This window comes from Gossypium arboreum, chromosome 12 (genome assembly GCF_025698485.1).
Source record: "Gossypium arboreum isolate Shixiya-1 chromosome 12, ASM2569848v2, whole genome shotgun sequence".
Lineage (NCBI taxonomy): Eukaryota > Viridiplantae > Streptophyta > Magnoliopsida > Malvales > Malvaceae > Gossypium > Gossypium arboreum.
Window position 1 is genome coordinate 74,226,503 of NC_069081.1, and position 15,885 is coordinate 74,242,387.

Genomic DNA, 15,885 nt, shown 5'->3' on the forward strand with positions numbered 1-15,885 from the left:
ATGAGCCCAAATTGAGCAGGAAATGGGAGGCCTTTCCTCATCTAAGATATCTCCTAATTTAATTGGTTACCCAACCCACTGGACTACCCTACGCAACACCTACTCTGAAAGTCAAAAAGAAAAAACATAGCAAGCAAAGACGAGGAAATTGAAAAAGGAGTGAACACTAATTTATTAATGATATGTTTTTTTTCCAGGCGGCATGATTTAATGGGTGGAACTTGCTATACTTTATTACTCAAAATGGGTCAAAAAATTAAATATTAAATTAGAAAACAAATATACTTCAACAAACATGAATCAAACCAATTTTAAATTGGATCTGTAGAACCTCTGAGAATGTTATTTTGATGGAAAGCAAAAGGATTTGGCAAAAAACTATAATATTTCAAAAAGAATGAACAAACTATACATCTCTTAGTCTTACAGGAATGGTTATATGGACCCTAAAATATTCATCCATTGCCAATGGCATCTCCAACCTGCTGTAATTTCTTGCTAATTCGAAACAAGATAATTCTCCGAAATAGAAAAAAAAATGGAATATATGAAACAAAGCATTATACAACATTTTGATTGCAATGCAACCCCTAATCTAAATTTCTTAAAAAAATTATACTCTTTCCATCTTTTCTTTTTCCGCCTCCTAGCTCTGAGCTTGTCCGATCATGTTAATATAATATAAAGAACTCCTCAAGCTCCAGCAGCTCTTCGACAACTTCCATATCTTACCGATATCACATGTTCTTCGATAAAGATCGTAAGCGGCAATACCAGGAAACTGTCGTCAGTTCAATGAGTATCACTGTGCTATCAATCATTATGGCTCTTAGCCATCAGAATAACTTCAAGAGGATCAAAAATCTGTCTCACATTAGTGGGAGATAAGCCCCACCATGCCCTTTCCTCAAGACAAGTGGTGCTGCAGTATCAGGAACCCGATCCAAGGCCTTCATGCAGGCATCCACCACATCAGCAAACCCAGTAGCTGAAGTAGCCAGTTGCAATCGTAGCCGCAGATCCCTAGTCCTCTTCAACAAGCATCTAAATGATCTCCCAAGGTATTTGGCCCATTCTGCTGGTAACCCTCCTCCAGTGAGCCAAACCGAGAATTGGGATTGATCACCTCTGGCAGCTACCTCGGCCCTGTAGAATCTTGCCAGTTCGCTAAGCATAGATGGCTGAAGTGGAAGCACAGCCACAAATTCAGCCACAAACTCTTCTGTGAGTTCTGGATTGAGCATCTGATTCCAAAGGACTAGGGCCCATTCTGTCGGCTGATTAAGACCATAGGCTTCTGCAACAATAAGAGCCTCTTGGAATCGAGATTGCTCAACTAGAGCTCGCCTAGCATTGGTTTCAGATAGGTTGAGCCATTTAGAATCCGGAATGCGTATTTGAAGCGAGACAAGAGAAGCCTGGGCACAAGCCCTGCGTGTTTTGTTGCCGGCATCAATTGAAGAGTGAACTTCAGCAGCTTCAATGAAATAGCGCATCGATTCCAGGAGATCTTCATTCTGGTCTCTGTCATAGCATTCAAACCACTGCAGGGAAGCTTGCTCTGCTCGTGACTCCAGCAGAGAAGCTGTTTCATGCTTCATATCAAAATGATTATAAACCTGCAAATAAGAAAAGCATGACAGAAGGAAACTGATGAATAATCCAACTTGTTTGTAGTATATGAACGTGGAAAAATGAAATAAAAGTATTTCACAGAAGCCTAAACGACGTCTGTAGAATTCCTTTAACTAAGAACTGGATGGAATCAGTGAGAGAACATACAAAATAACCATCAACCTAATTCCGAGCCAGTAGGAGTGGCCCATTATTACATAACATCAAATATGATCCCCTAGATGGACCTGTTCAAGGACCGAATAACCTTTTCAGGTTAGCAAGCCAGACCAGCTTCAGGCTGGGCTTCAATAAGATTTCCGCAAGTCCAAGGTGGAGTTATGATCTTACTAAATGAATACGGAGCTTTAAACTCGATTCCTAAATATATTTTAAAGTGTTAAAATATCAATATTTATTTTGGGGCAGGAAATGTGGGTGGCACGGAGGCCCCCCCATCCAAATAAAGCCTTAGTCTTTGAAAAGAAACCTTAACCAGTTTTGGTCAAAAAAAAAAAAAACCCTTAACCAGTTGGCCCTTCCAAAAGAATGAATATATGATGTATATTCCTAAACTTAACAATTCCTTCCAAAAGAATATATTGATTGCCTAGAATAAAACAGACAGCATTTAAGTCAAACATGCATATACTAACCATAGCAAATGCATCAAGGTCATAAGGATTAAAATGCTTCAAAGACGTTAGAACAGCCATTCGAAATCCTCTGACAGCCTCAGCAGTGCCAGTATTTGTATCTGCAGCAGTGGAATACTTCTGAAGAAGTAGATCCAATTGACCATTTTCTATGAGAATGCCAAGAATAAAATTAAGGGCATGGAAGTTTCCGACTCCAGTTATCAAGCGAGCCAAACATGCAAAATCACCCTCGGAAACATAAGCTTCAACCCTGGTTGCAGCAAGGGCTACAAGAACATCAACCCCATCAAGGCATGCTGATGATTTGTAGAAATGGTGTGAAAGAATAAGAAGCTCAACCTGAGAACATGAAATTTCCAGTGAAAGAAGAAACATTCATGAATCAGAAACAAACTTTTATTAAACTAACAATTAGAAAGCGTAATAATTGCACAAGTGATACAACTAAAAAATGATATAATTGAATAGAGTTATTGATCATATCACAGCCAAAACAACAGTCATTACTCACAAGATTCACATGCCTAATCACAACTGTAAGGATTGGCTTTTTAAAATGGATTTCTTTTAAAAGAAAGATGGTAACCAAGACATCAATGCTCTTCTGGTTATAGTTCCATAAATTCCTAAAAAAGTTTCTGCATGACACACATTTGTATATTTCTTAACAAGCTTAATACTTTTATCCCCACAAAATGTTCTATAGTTGATATAACAAGAAAATACCTCACAGGCAAGTGGTATTTCTTGTCCGGTAATCACTAAACGCATTAATGCATGGCCAATTTCAGGTTCAGAAGGACACAGTTCAGCCCACTTCAAGAAATCTGAAAATCTCCACAAAAGAGGAGCTGGCCCTTCCTCTTTCTGAGAATCCATATATCCCCCACGATGAGCAGCCAATAAACCCTAAGGCATATTGAATATGAGAGGTCAACAGGTTAGATATACAAACAAAATTAAACTGCAACTGTCAGACGGGTGCAGTGCAAAGATCTGGATGGAAACAGAAACATAAAGGCTTCTCACACAACTAAACACCACATACCAAAAGCAACGAGCATTGATATAAGCATCATCACTCAAGTAAATATAAACTGCATCAGGAAATCACCTTTAGAAAGGACTCTGCAAGAATTTGAGCGATACTAGCAGCTGGCATAACATGAGTTTGCACAAGGAGATGTGCTTCCTCAAAAGACTCCTGAGCTTTAAGAGAAAGTAGCTGTAGCAATTCAATTGGCTGTTTGCCAAATGCCTCTGGAAATGAAAGACCCAAGACGTTTGCAGCTTTGACTACTGCAATTATTCTCTTGCATAACCCACGTCCACTACCTTCGGTGAAAACAGTTGCTAAATTCTCCAAGACCTTTGAAATTCAAAATATAGAATTCAGGTAGGAAAATGAGAACTAATCAGAATCTAAAAGAACCATGAGTAGCCCATAAACAATTGAGTTTAACTACTCAAAACCTATATCAACTATTACAGATGAAATTGGAGATACGAAAAACTACATAGACAACAATAACCTGCAGTGGGTAGATGAGATGCTGATCAATTGGTGTATATGACTGAATAACAGAGAGAAGTTCCTCATCAAGTATTGCTATTGGTATTTCACTGGTAGGAGTGGACATTGCAGCAAGTTTCAGAGCAGTATCCACGAGTATGAATTCAGAAGGCATCTGGCCAGGTGACAGCTTCTGTTGGAGTTGCTTGGCAGCCGATATTTGTCCAAACTCTAGTAAGGACAGAACAGCCCTTTCAAGCTCTCTGGGCCCAACCCTCTCCTCCCACTTAGAAAAAGATATTTCAATTTTTAAGTTTTCATCTTGCAACTGGACATCATTTCTAAGATTGGGAGGATTGGAACCATCTTCTGGCTCAGGGCTTTTATCTACTAGGTCCACCAATGGCCTCCTTGATGGCACATAGCCTTTGGCCCTTCGTTTTGTCTTTGAACTCCCAATTGCTACAGCAGAAGAGCTGGAGTCTAATGCATGGTTTCTGTGGAGTGGATCCCTTGCATCATATTTCTCCACAGTTCTATTCTTCATTGAATTAATATGATTGTCCATCTTTGTTATTATGCTAGCAGTTCGATCGATAATGTTGGAAATATTCCCTGGGAGATGATTCTGGCTAGAACCCGCTAAATTGATTTCTCCTTCACTTTTCACTTGAGCTTCAGATTCTACGGCTAAAAGCCATACTCTAGTCTCAATTTCTCGCAGAAGATGTAAAGGATAAACTCTGATAAATTTAGTACAGAAGTTAGAGAAGAGGCCTAAATATTTAGATGAAAAGAAGCAGTTCAATTTGGACAAATCACTTACAGGTTGGACTGGGCTATCATCCCACTTAACCATTGAAGAGAAAGCAACAACATCTCATGAAGCTCTCTAGCTGGAAGATCTTTCTCCACTGCTTCTGCATGCTTAAGGAAAAACAACCCTGCCTACAAGCCATATAGCAGAAAAATCACATTAAGAATAAATGAGCATGCAGCCAAGAAACAAGAATCGGGCAGATTTCTCTCAGATGTATGATCGAAGCATACCTGTAAAGCAGGATAGGAATATCTAATGAATAAAGTCTGGCAGTGACCCCATAAAGCAACTCTCTCTTCAGGGACATCCCAAAGGAATTCTTTCCATTCGTCTACCATGGATTCAGCCTAAAGGACAAAGAGAGTTGATATTCAGAAGTTCAAGAGGCAATGCTAAAAGAAGAACATTCACTGCAGAAGGCATCTAGCATATCAGAAGTTAAAATAAACAGCAAATAGTCCACTAATTAACTCCAGATGTGGCTTTATCTAGGATTCAGATTTATAATCATATATCGAGCATCCCTGGTATAAAACCCTTACTTGTAAGACAAGTCTCATATTTTAGGTTTACACTTAGGACCTAGAAGATTCTCCAGCAAAGTTCTTGTCAACTTCCTAGTATGATTTCATCTACAAAGTTTAGCATAGTGATAAAATATCCTTATTTTACACACTTCCACAGTTTATCCCTTCGCCAAAACACCTATAAGGCTATAACTTCTAAACGCTCTAATATATTATTTCCAACCCTAGGATATAACATCAAAGGACGGAGTAGTCCCAAGACCCTTAGATTTTCTATTTAAGTTTGACAGCCATCAATCAATCCGTCCTATCTGAAAGTATATTTGTATGTACCTATCTAAGTTTGCTCCTTAACTATATCCATGACCATTTCCACCAGTCCTTCCTTTTCTCCTCTTGAAAGCTAGTAAACAAATCCTCTTTAGATGCCCTTCATCAGATCATGAAAGCACTCCTCACACACCGATTATGCCATCATCAAGTTCCTGAAGGAAAAGCAGCTTTTTTTTTTTTTTTTTAACAAACATATCTTGACAACATGATGCATTTTCTTCCCAAATGCAGGTCCAAAAATGTTAACAGAATATAGATATAGATATATTTATATCTGTTGACAAGGTCAAAATTCTCATATTTAGGGATATTTTGATCTTAATTATTGATTCTTAGGAATTATTTCAGATCATTTGTCTTTCTTGTTTCCTTAGATAAGCCTAATAATCTTTGTCTAAATACCATGTATTCTCACTCAATATCTATATGAATTCTCAAAATTTCCCTTCTAAACCTTGTTCTTCAGAATTTAACATGGTAATAAAGCCAAAATTTCAGATCTAGGGATTCAATTTTTCCTTTAGAATTTTTTTCTTTTCTTTTCTTTTTTTTCTTTTTTTTTTTTTTTGCCTTTCTACTGTTTTATCCTCTATTTTTTTATAAAATGGTAGATGATAAGAAAGTGGTTGCAACCAGATCTGACAACCCATCGTTGCAAATCAATCCTATAAAACTTGATGGAAGCAATTATCTCGCGTGGTTGCGGTCTCATCTGTTATTCATCAAAGCTAGAGGACCGCAAGGTATATCACAGGAGAGAAGAAGCCTGCTTAGAATGATCCTACTTTCAATTTATGGGATTCAGAGAACTCACTAGTTATGGCATGGCTTATTAATTCGATGCAACCTCAGATCTCTAAGACATATTTATCGCTTGATACAACGAGAAAAATATGAAGTGTAGCCACTCTTACTCACAAGTGGGGAATCATTCTCAAATATTTAAGATTCGGAACAAAATTCATAACACAAAGCAAGGTGGGATGACGATTTCTCAATATTTTGCTGTTTTGAGTGGGTTGTGCTAGGAACTAGACTACTATCAAGATTTTCAAGTTGATAGCACTGGTGATGCAATTAAATTTCAGAAACTCGTAAAAAAGGAGCAGGTTTATGATATCTTAGTTGGACTGAATAATGAGTATGATCAAATTCGAGTTCAAGTTCTTGGAAAAACTCCTTTTCTATCACTTGAGCCAGCATATTCATATGTCCGGCAAGAAGAAAGTAGAAGGAATGTTGTTCTCTATACACTATCGGTTGAGAAAGCTGGGCTGATTGCTAGTGGACCTCAAGAGCAGACGAAGTCTGATAAAGATCTACAGTGTGATTACTATGGAAACTGAGACATACTACGGAGACTTGCTGGAAGTTACATGGTCGACCTACCAGAGATTGGGAGGAAATAAAGATAAGGCTACTAGGGTTCAAGCCAATCTATCTAAAACCACAACGCCATCGAAGGAGACAGTTCTCACTGAGACACAGATTCAACACCTCAAGCGTCTCTTATCACAAATTGACTCCTCCAATGCAACTTCCAATTTTGTGAAGTTATGTAATGCTCTTAATGCTCAAATTATTAATGAATCTTGGATCATTGTCTCTATCCTCTCTACTCCACAGGATTGGAGGGAAGCATTTGAGGATCCCAAGTGGAAGGAAGTCATGGTTGAAGAAATGAAAGCACTGACAAAAAATGAAACTTGGGAACTAGTTACTCCTCCAACAAACAAGAGACTAGTTGGTTGCAAATGGGCGTTCATTGTGGAGCACAAGGCTGATGGATCAGTTGAGAGATTCAAACCAATATTGGTGACCAAGGGGTTCACTCAAACTTATGGAGTGGACTATCAGGAGACATTCACCCCTCTTGCAAAAATGAACACTATCAGAATTTTGTTGTCCTGTGCAGCTAATCTAGGTTGGGACTTATAACAGTTCAATGTAAAGAAAGCCTTTTTGCATAGAGACTTAGAAGCAGAGGTGTATATAGAAATTCCTCTAGGACTTGAGGATGAAAAAATACAAGGGAAAGTGTGTGACCAAAAAAGGCCTTGCACAAGTTAAAACAATCTCTTAGAGCATGGTTTGACATATCCAGCAAGGCCATTATCTCTTTTGGCTATAAACAAAGGAATGCTGATCATACCCTCTTCATAAAACATTACAAGGGTAAGATCACTCTTCTCATTGTTTATGTTGGCAATATAGTGATGACAAGAAATGACTCGACTGAAAGGGCGGTTGTCTCAAGAGTTTGAAATCCAAGGTTTACAGAGGCTACAATGTTTTTCGGAAATATAATTGGTAGATCAAAGAAAGGGATTTTCATTTCTCAGAGAAAGTACATCCTGGATCTTCTAACTGAAACTAGCATGATGGGATGCAAGCTTGCAGAATCACCTATGAAAAGCAATCATAAGCTGCAAGCAAGGATTGGAGAGTCAATGGAGAAAGAGAGATAACAAAGACTGGTTGGGAGGCTCTATCTTTCTAACACTAGACCAGACATTGCTTATGTGATCAATATTGTAAGCTGGTTCATGCATGATCCTCAAGAACCTCACATGCAGGCAGTTTCTCCCATTCTTCGCCACCTAAAATCTACTTCAAGAAAAGGCCTTCTGTTCTCTAAACACAATCATATCCAGATAGAAGCATTTACAAATGTGGACTGGGCTGGATCTTTGGATGACAGGAAGTCTACATCTGGGTGTTGTACATTTGTGGGAGGAAACCTAGTGGCTTGGAAGAGTAAGAAGCAAAGTGTAGTTGGTCGATCAACTGCTGAAGTAGAACACAAAGCTATGGCTCAAGGTGATAGTGAGCTCTTGTGGCTGCGAAAAGTGTTGGAGTTGAACTTCTTAGGGAATGGGAATTATCTGTATACTATGACAACAAGGGTGCTATAAGCATATAGCTCAAAATCCAATCCAACACGATTGAACAAAACACTTGATAGTCACTTTATCAAAGAGAAAGTAACTACAGGTGCCTTAAACTTATGTGATGTCTGACAAGCAATTAGCTAATGTGTTCATGAAAGGATTAATAAAGCCTACCATAATTTGGTGTGCAAGTTGGGCATGTGTCATATCTTTGCACCAAATTGAGAGGGGGTGTTGACGAGATCAAATTTCTGATATTTAGTGATATTTTGATCTTAATTACTGATTCTCAGGAATTATTTCAGATTATTTGTCTTTCCTGTTTCCTTAGATAAGCCTAAGGGTCTTGTATAAATACCATGTATGCTTTCAGTCAATACATATATGAATTCTCAAAATTTCTCTTCTAAACCTTGCTCTTCAGAATTAAACAATATATATAGATGATCAGAGGAAAAGAAAAAGGTATACGACAACAAAGTTCTAATGGATGCAGAAAGGATTTTCAAATTAAGTATTGTATTATGTACGATTGTAGAATCATTCTTTGGAAAAATCATATGAACTATCTTCCCGCCGCCCAGACTAAGATTCTTTCCTATCGCGCTATGGGCTTTGATGCTTACGCGCCTTAGCACTTGAAATATTGCCTTCCTAACTAAGCTAAGCGGAGCTCTTGCCCTGTCATATTGTTCGGTCCTCCTTCTCTAACACTGCGCTAATAAAGCACGGGCTATTAAGATGTAGAATATGTCCCCTACACTCTTTCAATCTCTTAAGATTTGGAATCTCAGCCATACTCCCCATCCTCCATTGAATTTGGTCTATCTTTTGATTCTGGTCATTTTTTCTCCATCATACAAGAGCCGTGCCACTTTCACCTGTAGTTGCAGCAGCCGTTTTGCTTTATTTTACGGAAGAAGGAGCGAAAGCCACTCGACTGTAAGGAGAGGAGAAAAAGCCGCTTTTCAAGCTTCCCATTTGCTGATCAAGTGAGTGAGGTCGAAAGACTTCCCAGGTCGGGGGGTTTATCTGGACATCTAATCCATGCAGGTATGCCAAATGACTTTCCTTTCTAGAATAGATTCCTATTTATGTAAGAAGATTGGTCCTTATTTAAAGGGTCAAATGGAATAATAAACCCTAAGTAGAATCACCATAAAAAACCCTAAAGAATATGGGTCTTTCGCTAAGGTTTCAAGCTCCCTTTAATGAGCTTGAATGATTTCCCAGTCCATCATCCTTGACTCAATCCCAAACTCTTGGCTGTAACAATTTGGGTATAGAGCCAATGATACTTGGCAATGGTAGAACAGTGATATACAGGTGAAGAGATGAAATATGCAAGGAGTTTGAGTATATGTGAACAAAGACAGAACAGATGTTAGCATGCCGATGAAATTATTGCTGAGAATAAAACTCAAGTGTTCAATAAAATGCTCCAGGGAATAGATAATACGATTGCTGGTGTCTAAGGAATGATTATTAAACTAATTTTTTAGAGCAAACAATATACTGTAAAAAGGGCATCCAACTAGAGTGTGGATGTGACAGTATTGAACCCAAAGAAATCTAATTCAGATGGTCAAATGCACAAGTTAAAAACCTTGGTAAATTGTATTGCACAGCAAGCAGAGATGTAGTTGAAAGTGCACCTGAGTTTCAGTAACTTGGTGAAAAATAGATTTCCAAGGTCCGCCACTCGCCTCCAGCTGCCTTGCCCAGTTGCGTGCTTGCTCCCACTGCATGTTCTCTTCTAGCGCTGTTAGGAGGGAAGCATCATCTAGAGTTTCATTCCCAAGGTGCAGTCCATCATTTTTACGCAAAGAAGGCTCTGCTAGATTTATTTTCCAATAAAGTCGTCGATAGCAAGCAGCTGCAAAGCCTCCATCTCCAAAGTCAGCAGCAGCAAGAAGCTGCAGTAAGCACCTTTTTTCATAAGGAGATGGACAAGTTGAAAGGGTAGCATCAGCAGCTTTTATTGCAGTGGAACTAATCCATGACATTCCAATCTGCCCATCTCTTCCAATATTAGTCTGTAAATGACTTGGCTCTTCCTTAATTCTGGCAGAAAAAGAACCAAGATGTGCTGAAGCTTCAGACAGACGCATTTGCGAAAATGCCTGAAGAAAAGAGAAAAGAGGGAAAGGGGGATAGTGCAGGGAAAATAGATCAGATTTTATACAAGATCAATTAAATTGTCAAACTTAGTTCAAACCTGAACCCACAGTAAAATTATTACTTTACAAGACCATAAGCACTATTTGCAGAAACTGAAACGCATAATGCACTACATTGCACAAAGGAAAAAGCACATATAAGTAATGTGCACAGGAAATAAGAACACTCAATTTAACAAAAAAAATCCCTTTCCTGATTTGTTCCCAAAATCATCAAATAATCAGTTAAGATCACTGCTTACAAGACAACTCAACTCAATTGAGCCTTAATCCCTAAACTATTTAAGAGTTAGCTACATGAATAATGAACCTGTTTTCTCCTGGCCCTCCATTTAACAGAACATCCTCTAAAAGATCCAAATTTGCCAAACTCTTCCTATCACTTTAATATATTTTATTTTTGGTCTGCCTCTACTTTCTTCATTCTTTGGACATGAATACAGCACCCACATCTTTTACTTCATATCCAAGGTTCAAATAATCAGACAAAATTATTCGGGTTCAGGTCTATAAGAGAACATTCTCAAGGAACGTCTTATGGTGTCCAAACAAACATGTTAAGATACATCATGTATTCAATTAACAGGAGGAAACTCAGACCTGAATATGTATTATAAATATTTGGTTGAGATATCATTATTTTAAAAATTTTCTAAGCCCTTCAAGTTTCACTTTCCAATTGCTTTATGCCAAGCACGAAGTGTCTATGTTTGGCAGCCAAATAACAAATAGAAGTTGAAAACACAGAAACTGCAGATCATGTCTTATGATTATCAGGACACAATGACACATCTACCACCAGTTGGTGATAACTCGTTTACAACACTTCTACCACATTAATGGCAGTCCTCTCATGCTTTAAAGGCAGCGAAGATAAATAATAAAGCTAGACTTAAGTCCTTCTAACATACCTGAAGAGCCCGGATAAATGGCAGGAAGGAACATGAAGGGAGGAACAATTCAAATGCTCTTAGTAAAGGCAGAAACAAGCGCTGTTCACAAAGCACTGCAACCATCTTGGCTAGAGAAGCTGGACCTTCGTTAAAATCACTTGAAACATTAATCTGCTCACTGAGTTCAACCTTTTTTTCTTCCCCAGCAGTACTGCCCTCAGCAGAAAATATTCTTGTTGAACTATCAGATGCCTCAGACAAGGGAGCCCTGCATGAAGTGTCCAAAAGCCGCCTTCGTTTTGGATTCCACCTATTGTAATGAAATGACAGTGATCTGCTGCCATCTGGCAAGGAATTGGTAGCTTCCACTGCTGCTGCAACATTACCTGCCATCTGGGTAGCTATGTCATTAACCTTGATGGATTTAGTTTCCCTGTATGGCCATATCCAATCAGATCTAAGATCGTAATTACAAAGATGGTTATATTCACAGAGAAAAATGCAAAATCTGAGAAAGGAGGATACTAAACTAGTAGATTGACATTGTAGAGTAAAGTCACAGCGCAAAGTGAAAAGACCATGGAATTGTAATTTAATATTTAGGTGTAACAACCTGGCTGCAGTTATTTCCAACCAAACGGTTAAGCATGACAGTGGAGACACGTCTGGAAAACATGATGCAATCATGGCCAAAATAGACCACGAGAAATCTTTTGCTTTTAGCAATAAAGCCTCGCCAGGGTTTTTCTGCTTCTCACAATCTGCTAAAACTCTGAAGAGCTCAACGGGCATATATACATTTTCCTCTAGAAAGGGACTTTCACTCTTCTTATCCAGGTATGATTGGGAGCTAGCCTTTTTCTTTGACTGCATGCTTTTCAAAACTGTTAGTATATGAATTTTAAGACGAGGATCGCTGAATTCCTTTGATGCCTGAAACATGGAAAACAAAGTAACATGATATAAAATGGTGCAAACTTTTTATAAACATAATAGAACATCATCAAGCAATGAACTCACAAAGACAACATAATATTTAAAAGAAAAAATTCACAAACAACGAGCTTACAACTTGGAACACTGTGTCAAATGAGTATCCTCCAATCTGAGCTTCACACAAAAATCCAACCTTGAAGAAGACAGGGGAACCATAAGTTTGGAGTCAAAGAAAAACTGTCATTCAGAAATAAAGTAAAAATATATGATGGCATACCCAATCATTGTCTCTTGCTAATACTGCAAGATATTTTGTACTCAAGGGCAGCTGATGTATCTGACAGAAGACGGTTACTAAACTCCAGTACTGACTAGCAGCTTTTTGTTGAGATCTCAATTCAGTTCCGTCACCATTACCAGTTAAGAGCCAAGATCCACAGGTTTTTCCCTCCACTAACTGTGGAAGACTAGCCTTCTCTAAATGCTGTAGAACAAGCATAAGAGCTCGAGAAGGCTGTTTACCATAAACTGAAATTAGAGAATCCCTTTGCTTAGAATTCCTAGAGTTATCCCCATGCATACATTCATCAGCCAGTGCTCGAGCTAGAGACTCCATAATACTATCATCATGTGTTGCAGCTTGGAAAGCCGAACCCTTGGAGGAAAGTTGCCTAGAATTATCCTTATTTTGAATGGATTTGTAAAAGAAAGATATCCGTCTCAATGAAGCTACATCTACTCGCAGCATGCTGGCTGATAAGCCACAAAGCTCTAAGAGAAAAGCACATGATGCCACCAACACGTTGTCTTCAAAATGGGTAATAGCAAAGGGCATGATCTGAAAATTCACAAGCAATGAGTATTACACAGCTCATATCAAACATTGCCCTAGCTTAGCTATCTCTTGGTAATTCTGTGGTACCATAAGAAAATAAACTAAGCTAGCCCCCATTAATGCATTTGCATTCTAGTCAATTTTCATTCATTCAATCATAAATATATTAAATGATATAATCTAAATAACATGAAAACAAAGTACTTACAGATGAAAGAAGACACTCTTCCTTCTCAGATATAGGTGCAAGAAGTGTTTGGACATCTGATTGAACATTTGTTTGTCCAGAAGCATTGGTTCTCCCTTCTATTTTTAACTTTTCAACTCTTGAAATAAGAAGATGGTTAAAAGCTGCAAGTGCACGGCCACGATGCAAATGATGTTCAAGACCAAGTCCTGTTTCCTAAAGTGCAAAAAGAGAACAATGGAACTACTGAGATAAAATTGGTTATGGTTAAAAGAAATATATATTTCCTGAAACAAAAAGGTTGAAGCAAACCTTAAACTAACAGTAGCATTAATCCAAATAAACATCAGAGCCAAACAAACAAAGCAGAAAAAGAAGGCATGATATATAATATTGCAGTTACTTTAGGAAAGTAAACTACTTTTTTATACAAAAGAGGAGAAATGAGAGAACAATCAAACAAGAGTTGAAAATGATTGGACTATATGACATCTCATGCAAGAGTGACAATAACAGAAAAGCTAATGAGAAATAAATGAAAAAAAGGCCATGATGAAATCAGATTTATTTGATAAAACAAATACTCCGTGTCTAAATATTTAAGATGAAGTATGATGATGACCCTATACCTCCAACTTTATTTATTTATTTAACCAGAACATAGAGAGAAGGAAAGAAGATTTACAAGCACAGAAGTTAAAAAGGACAGGACACTTTCAAGATAGAATATGAGTCCAATATTTCCCTTAATTATCGCTAGTGTTTCAAGCGAAAACTTCCATTTGTCACTACACTACACATGCACATGAAACTCTTACCAGATCTCCAGTATAGTATTAAAAAGACCAGATCAGACCGGCCAATTGAACCAGGAACCAGTGGTCAGCCCAGCCCAGCATATATCATCCAACCAGGCATTTATTGAACCGCTAAAAACCAGTTGAACCGTTAAAAACTAGGAAAAATTACCAGTCTTAAAACTTTTTAAATTTTTGTAAAGAAATTATATGTGATGAGATTCGAACATTTAACCCCCAGAAATTATATCAGTCATACTATTTAGTCAAACACATATTTTTATTAAATATTTAATAATTAATGCAACCAACCGGTTCAACCCGTAACAGGAGATCACACCAGTTTGATCTCTGGTTCGATTTTTTAAACATTGCAAATATCAATCCAGGCCATATGGGAAAACATTTTGTAAGTAAATAAAACGTTATCCCACATGTTTATTAGCCATTTTGTAATTATCAACTTATTATCTTGGGTGTATAAGGATAAACCTTGAGTGAAGAGTGATAAAGTTCCTCTTCAACGTGCTTTTGTATAGTTGCTTCCCAGGAGATAGCATTAATCTCAGCTTGTTCATCAGCATTTATGTAAAAATCGATGTCTCTATCCAACAAAGATTCTCCAGTAGGCAAACCTGAAAGCGATTGCCATCCAAGAGGACCCTGCAACATTGTGCAAAGTAAGTGACATGGAAAAAAGTAAATGCCAAAAGAGAAAGTGAATAGATGGAATTTAACATACAAGGAATCTTAAATATGTCAAAGGTAACATGAGAGAGAGAGGAAGGGAGGGAGGGAGGGAGAGAGAGACCTGCACATAAAGCTGGACCAACCGCCGCACAGCCTTAGGGAACCAACAAGGTAGCATCTGTAGTAACGAAGTATCGCGTCCAGTAGAGAAGAAGATGTTGTCACGCCAATTCAGGTAATCTGCTAAAGCTGCATTCCCAAACCAAAAGGCAAGAAAATTATGCCTAAAATAATGTCTAGTTTTTAATGGGTATGAATGAACAAGCAAAAGAAAGGTAAAACAGTAACCATTTTTAGCTCCAGTCTGGAAGAAACCAAAAGTTGTATCTTGTCCAAAACATCCAGATACAAGTGTATGCCACAATGTAGGATAGTGCTGCAATGTAGGTCTCAGATTTTCTAATGTGCACTGCGCTGTGGAGCTGTTATGCCTGTTAACACTCCCACTAGTTAAGCAATTTTGTATTGGAGCTGAAGCATACATTAGAGTTGCTAATGCTGCCATCTCTCCACCTCCTTCCGCAATATCATCGATAGTATGAATTACTTCATCTACTTCATGACCATGGAGGTTGCCACCATGAATTAAATTATGAGACATTATTGAACGAGTATTTTCAAAAGATGCATCATATTCATGGCCATTAAACCTTGATAAGAGCAACCATCTTGCCCAATGACAATCTCCCTGAACAGATGCATCACATAAGCAGGGAGACATGTAAGAACATATAAAATTAGTTTATCACATAGAACAGAACAATCTAGTAGAGACATTAGTACACAAGCTGACGAAGTCGGAGAGCTTTAAGATAACCCACATATAGACATCATTTCACATTTTCATTAAAAAATATAAAATGAGAGGTAATCACCTTGAGCAAAGACAAATCTAGTTATCAAAGTCAACAGAATAATGAAGGATGGTTAATAAATTATCTATCAATCAA

At 37.9% G+C, this 15,885-nt stretch overlaps 1 protein-coding gene across 1 annotated transcript in view; it reads right to left on the reverse strand.

The window, feature by feature from the left end:
- Positions 1–366: 366 nt before the first annotated feature.
- LOC108473316 (uncharacterized) overlaps positions 367–15,885 on the reverse strand; it is a 28,420-nt gene continuing 12,901 nt past the window's right edge. Inside the window, exons 11-26 of the mRNA XM_017774813.2 lie at positions 15,224–15,623; positions 14,997–15,124; positions 14,678–14,848; positions 13,410–13,604; positions 12,644–13,204; positions 12,500–12,559; positions 12,044–12,363; positions 11,449–11,863; positions 10,013–10,480; positions 4,837–4,953; positions 4,613–4,734; positions 3,806–4,529; positions 3,388–3,642; positions 3,000–3,182; positions 2,271–2,612; positions 367–1,619 (exon numbers count right to left, since the gene is read on the reverse strand). Coding sequence (XP_017630302.1) covers positions 870–1,619; positions 2,271–2,612; positions 3,000–3,182; positions 3,388–3,642; positions 3,806–4,529; positions 4,613–4,734; positions 4,837–4,953; positions 10,013–10,480; positions 11,449–11,863; positions 12,044–12,363; positions 12,500–12,559; positions 12,644–13,204; positions 13,410–13,604; positions 14,678–14,848; positions 14,997–15,124; positions 15,224–15,623 — 5,211 coding nt within the window. The 3' untranslated portion in view covers positions 367–869. The remainder of the gene's footprint in view (positions 1,620–2,270; positions 2,613–2,999; positions 3,183–3,387; positions 3,643–3,805; positions 4,530–4,612; positions 4,735–4,836; positions 4,954–10,012; positions 10,481–11,448; positions 11,864–12,043; positions 12,364–12,499; positions 12,560–12,643; positions 13,205–13,409; positions 13,605–14,677; positions 14,849–14,996; positions 15,125–15,223; positions 15,624–15,885) is intronic.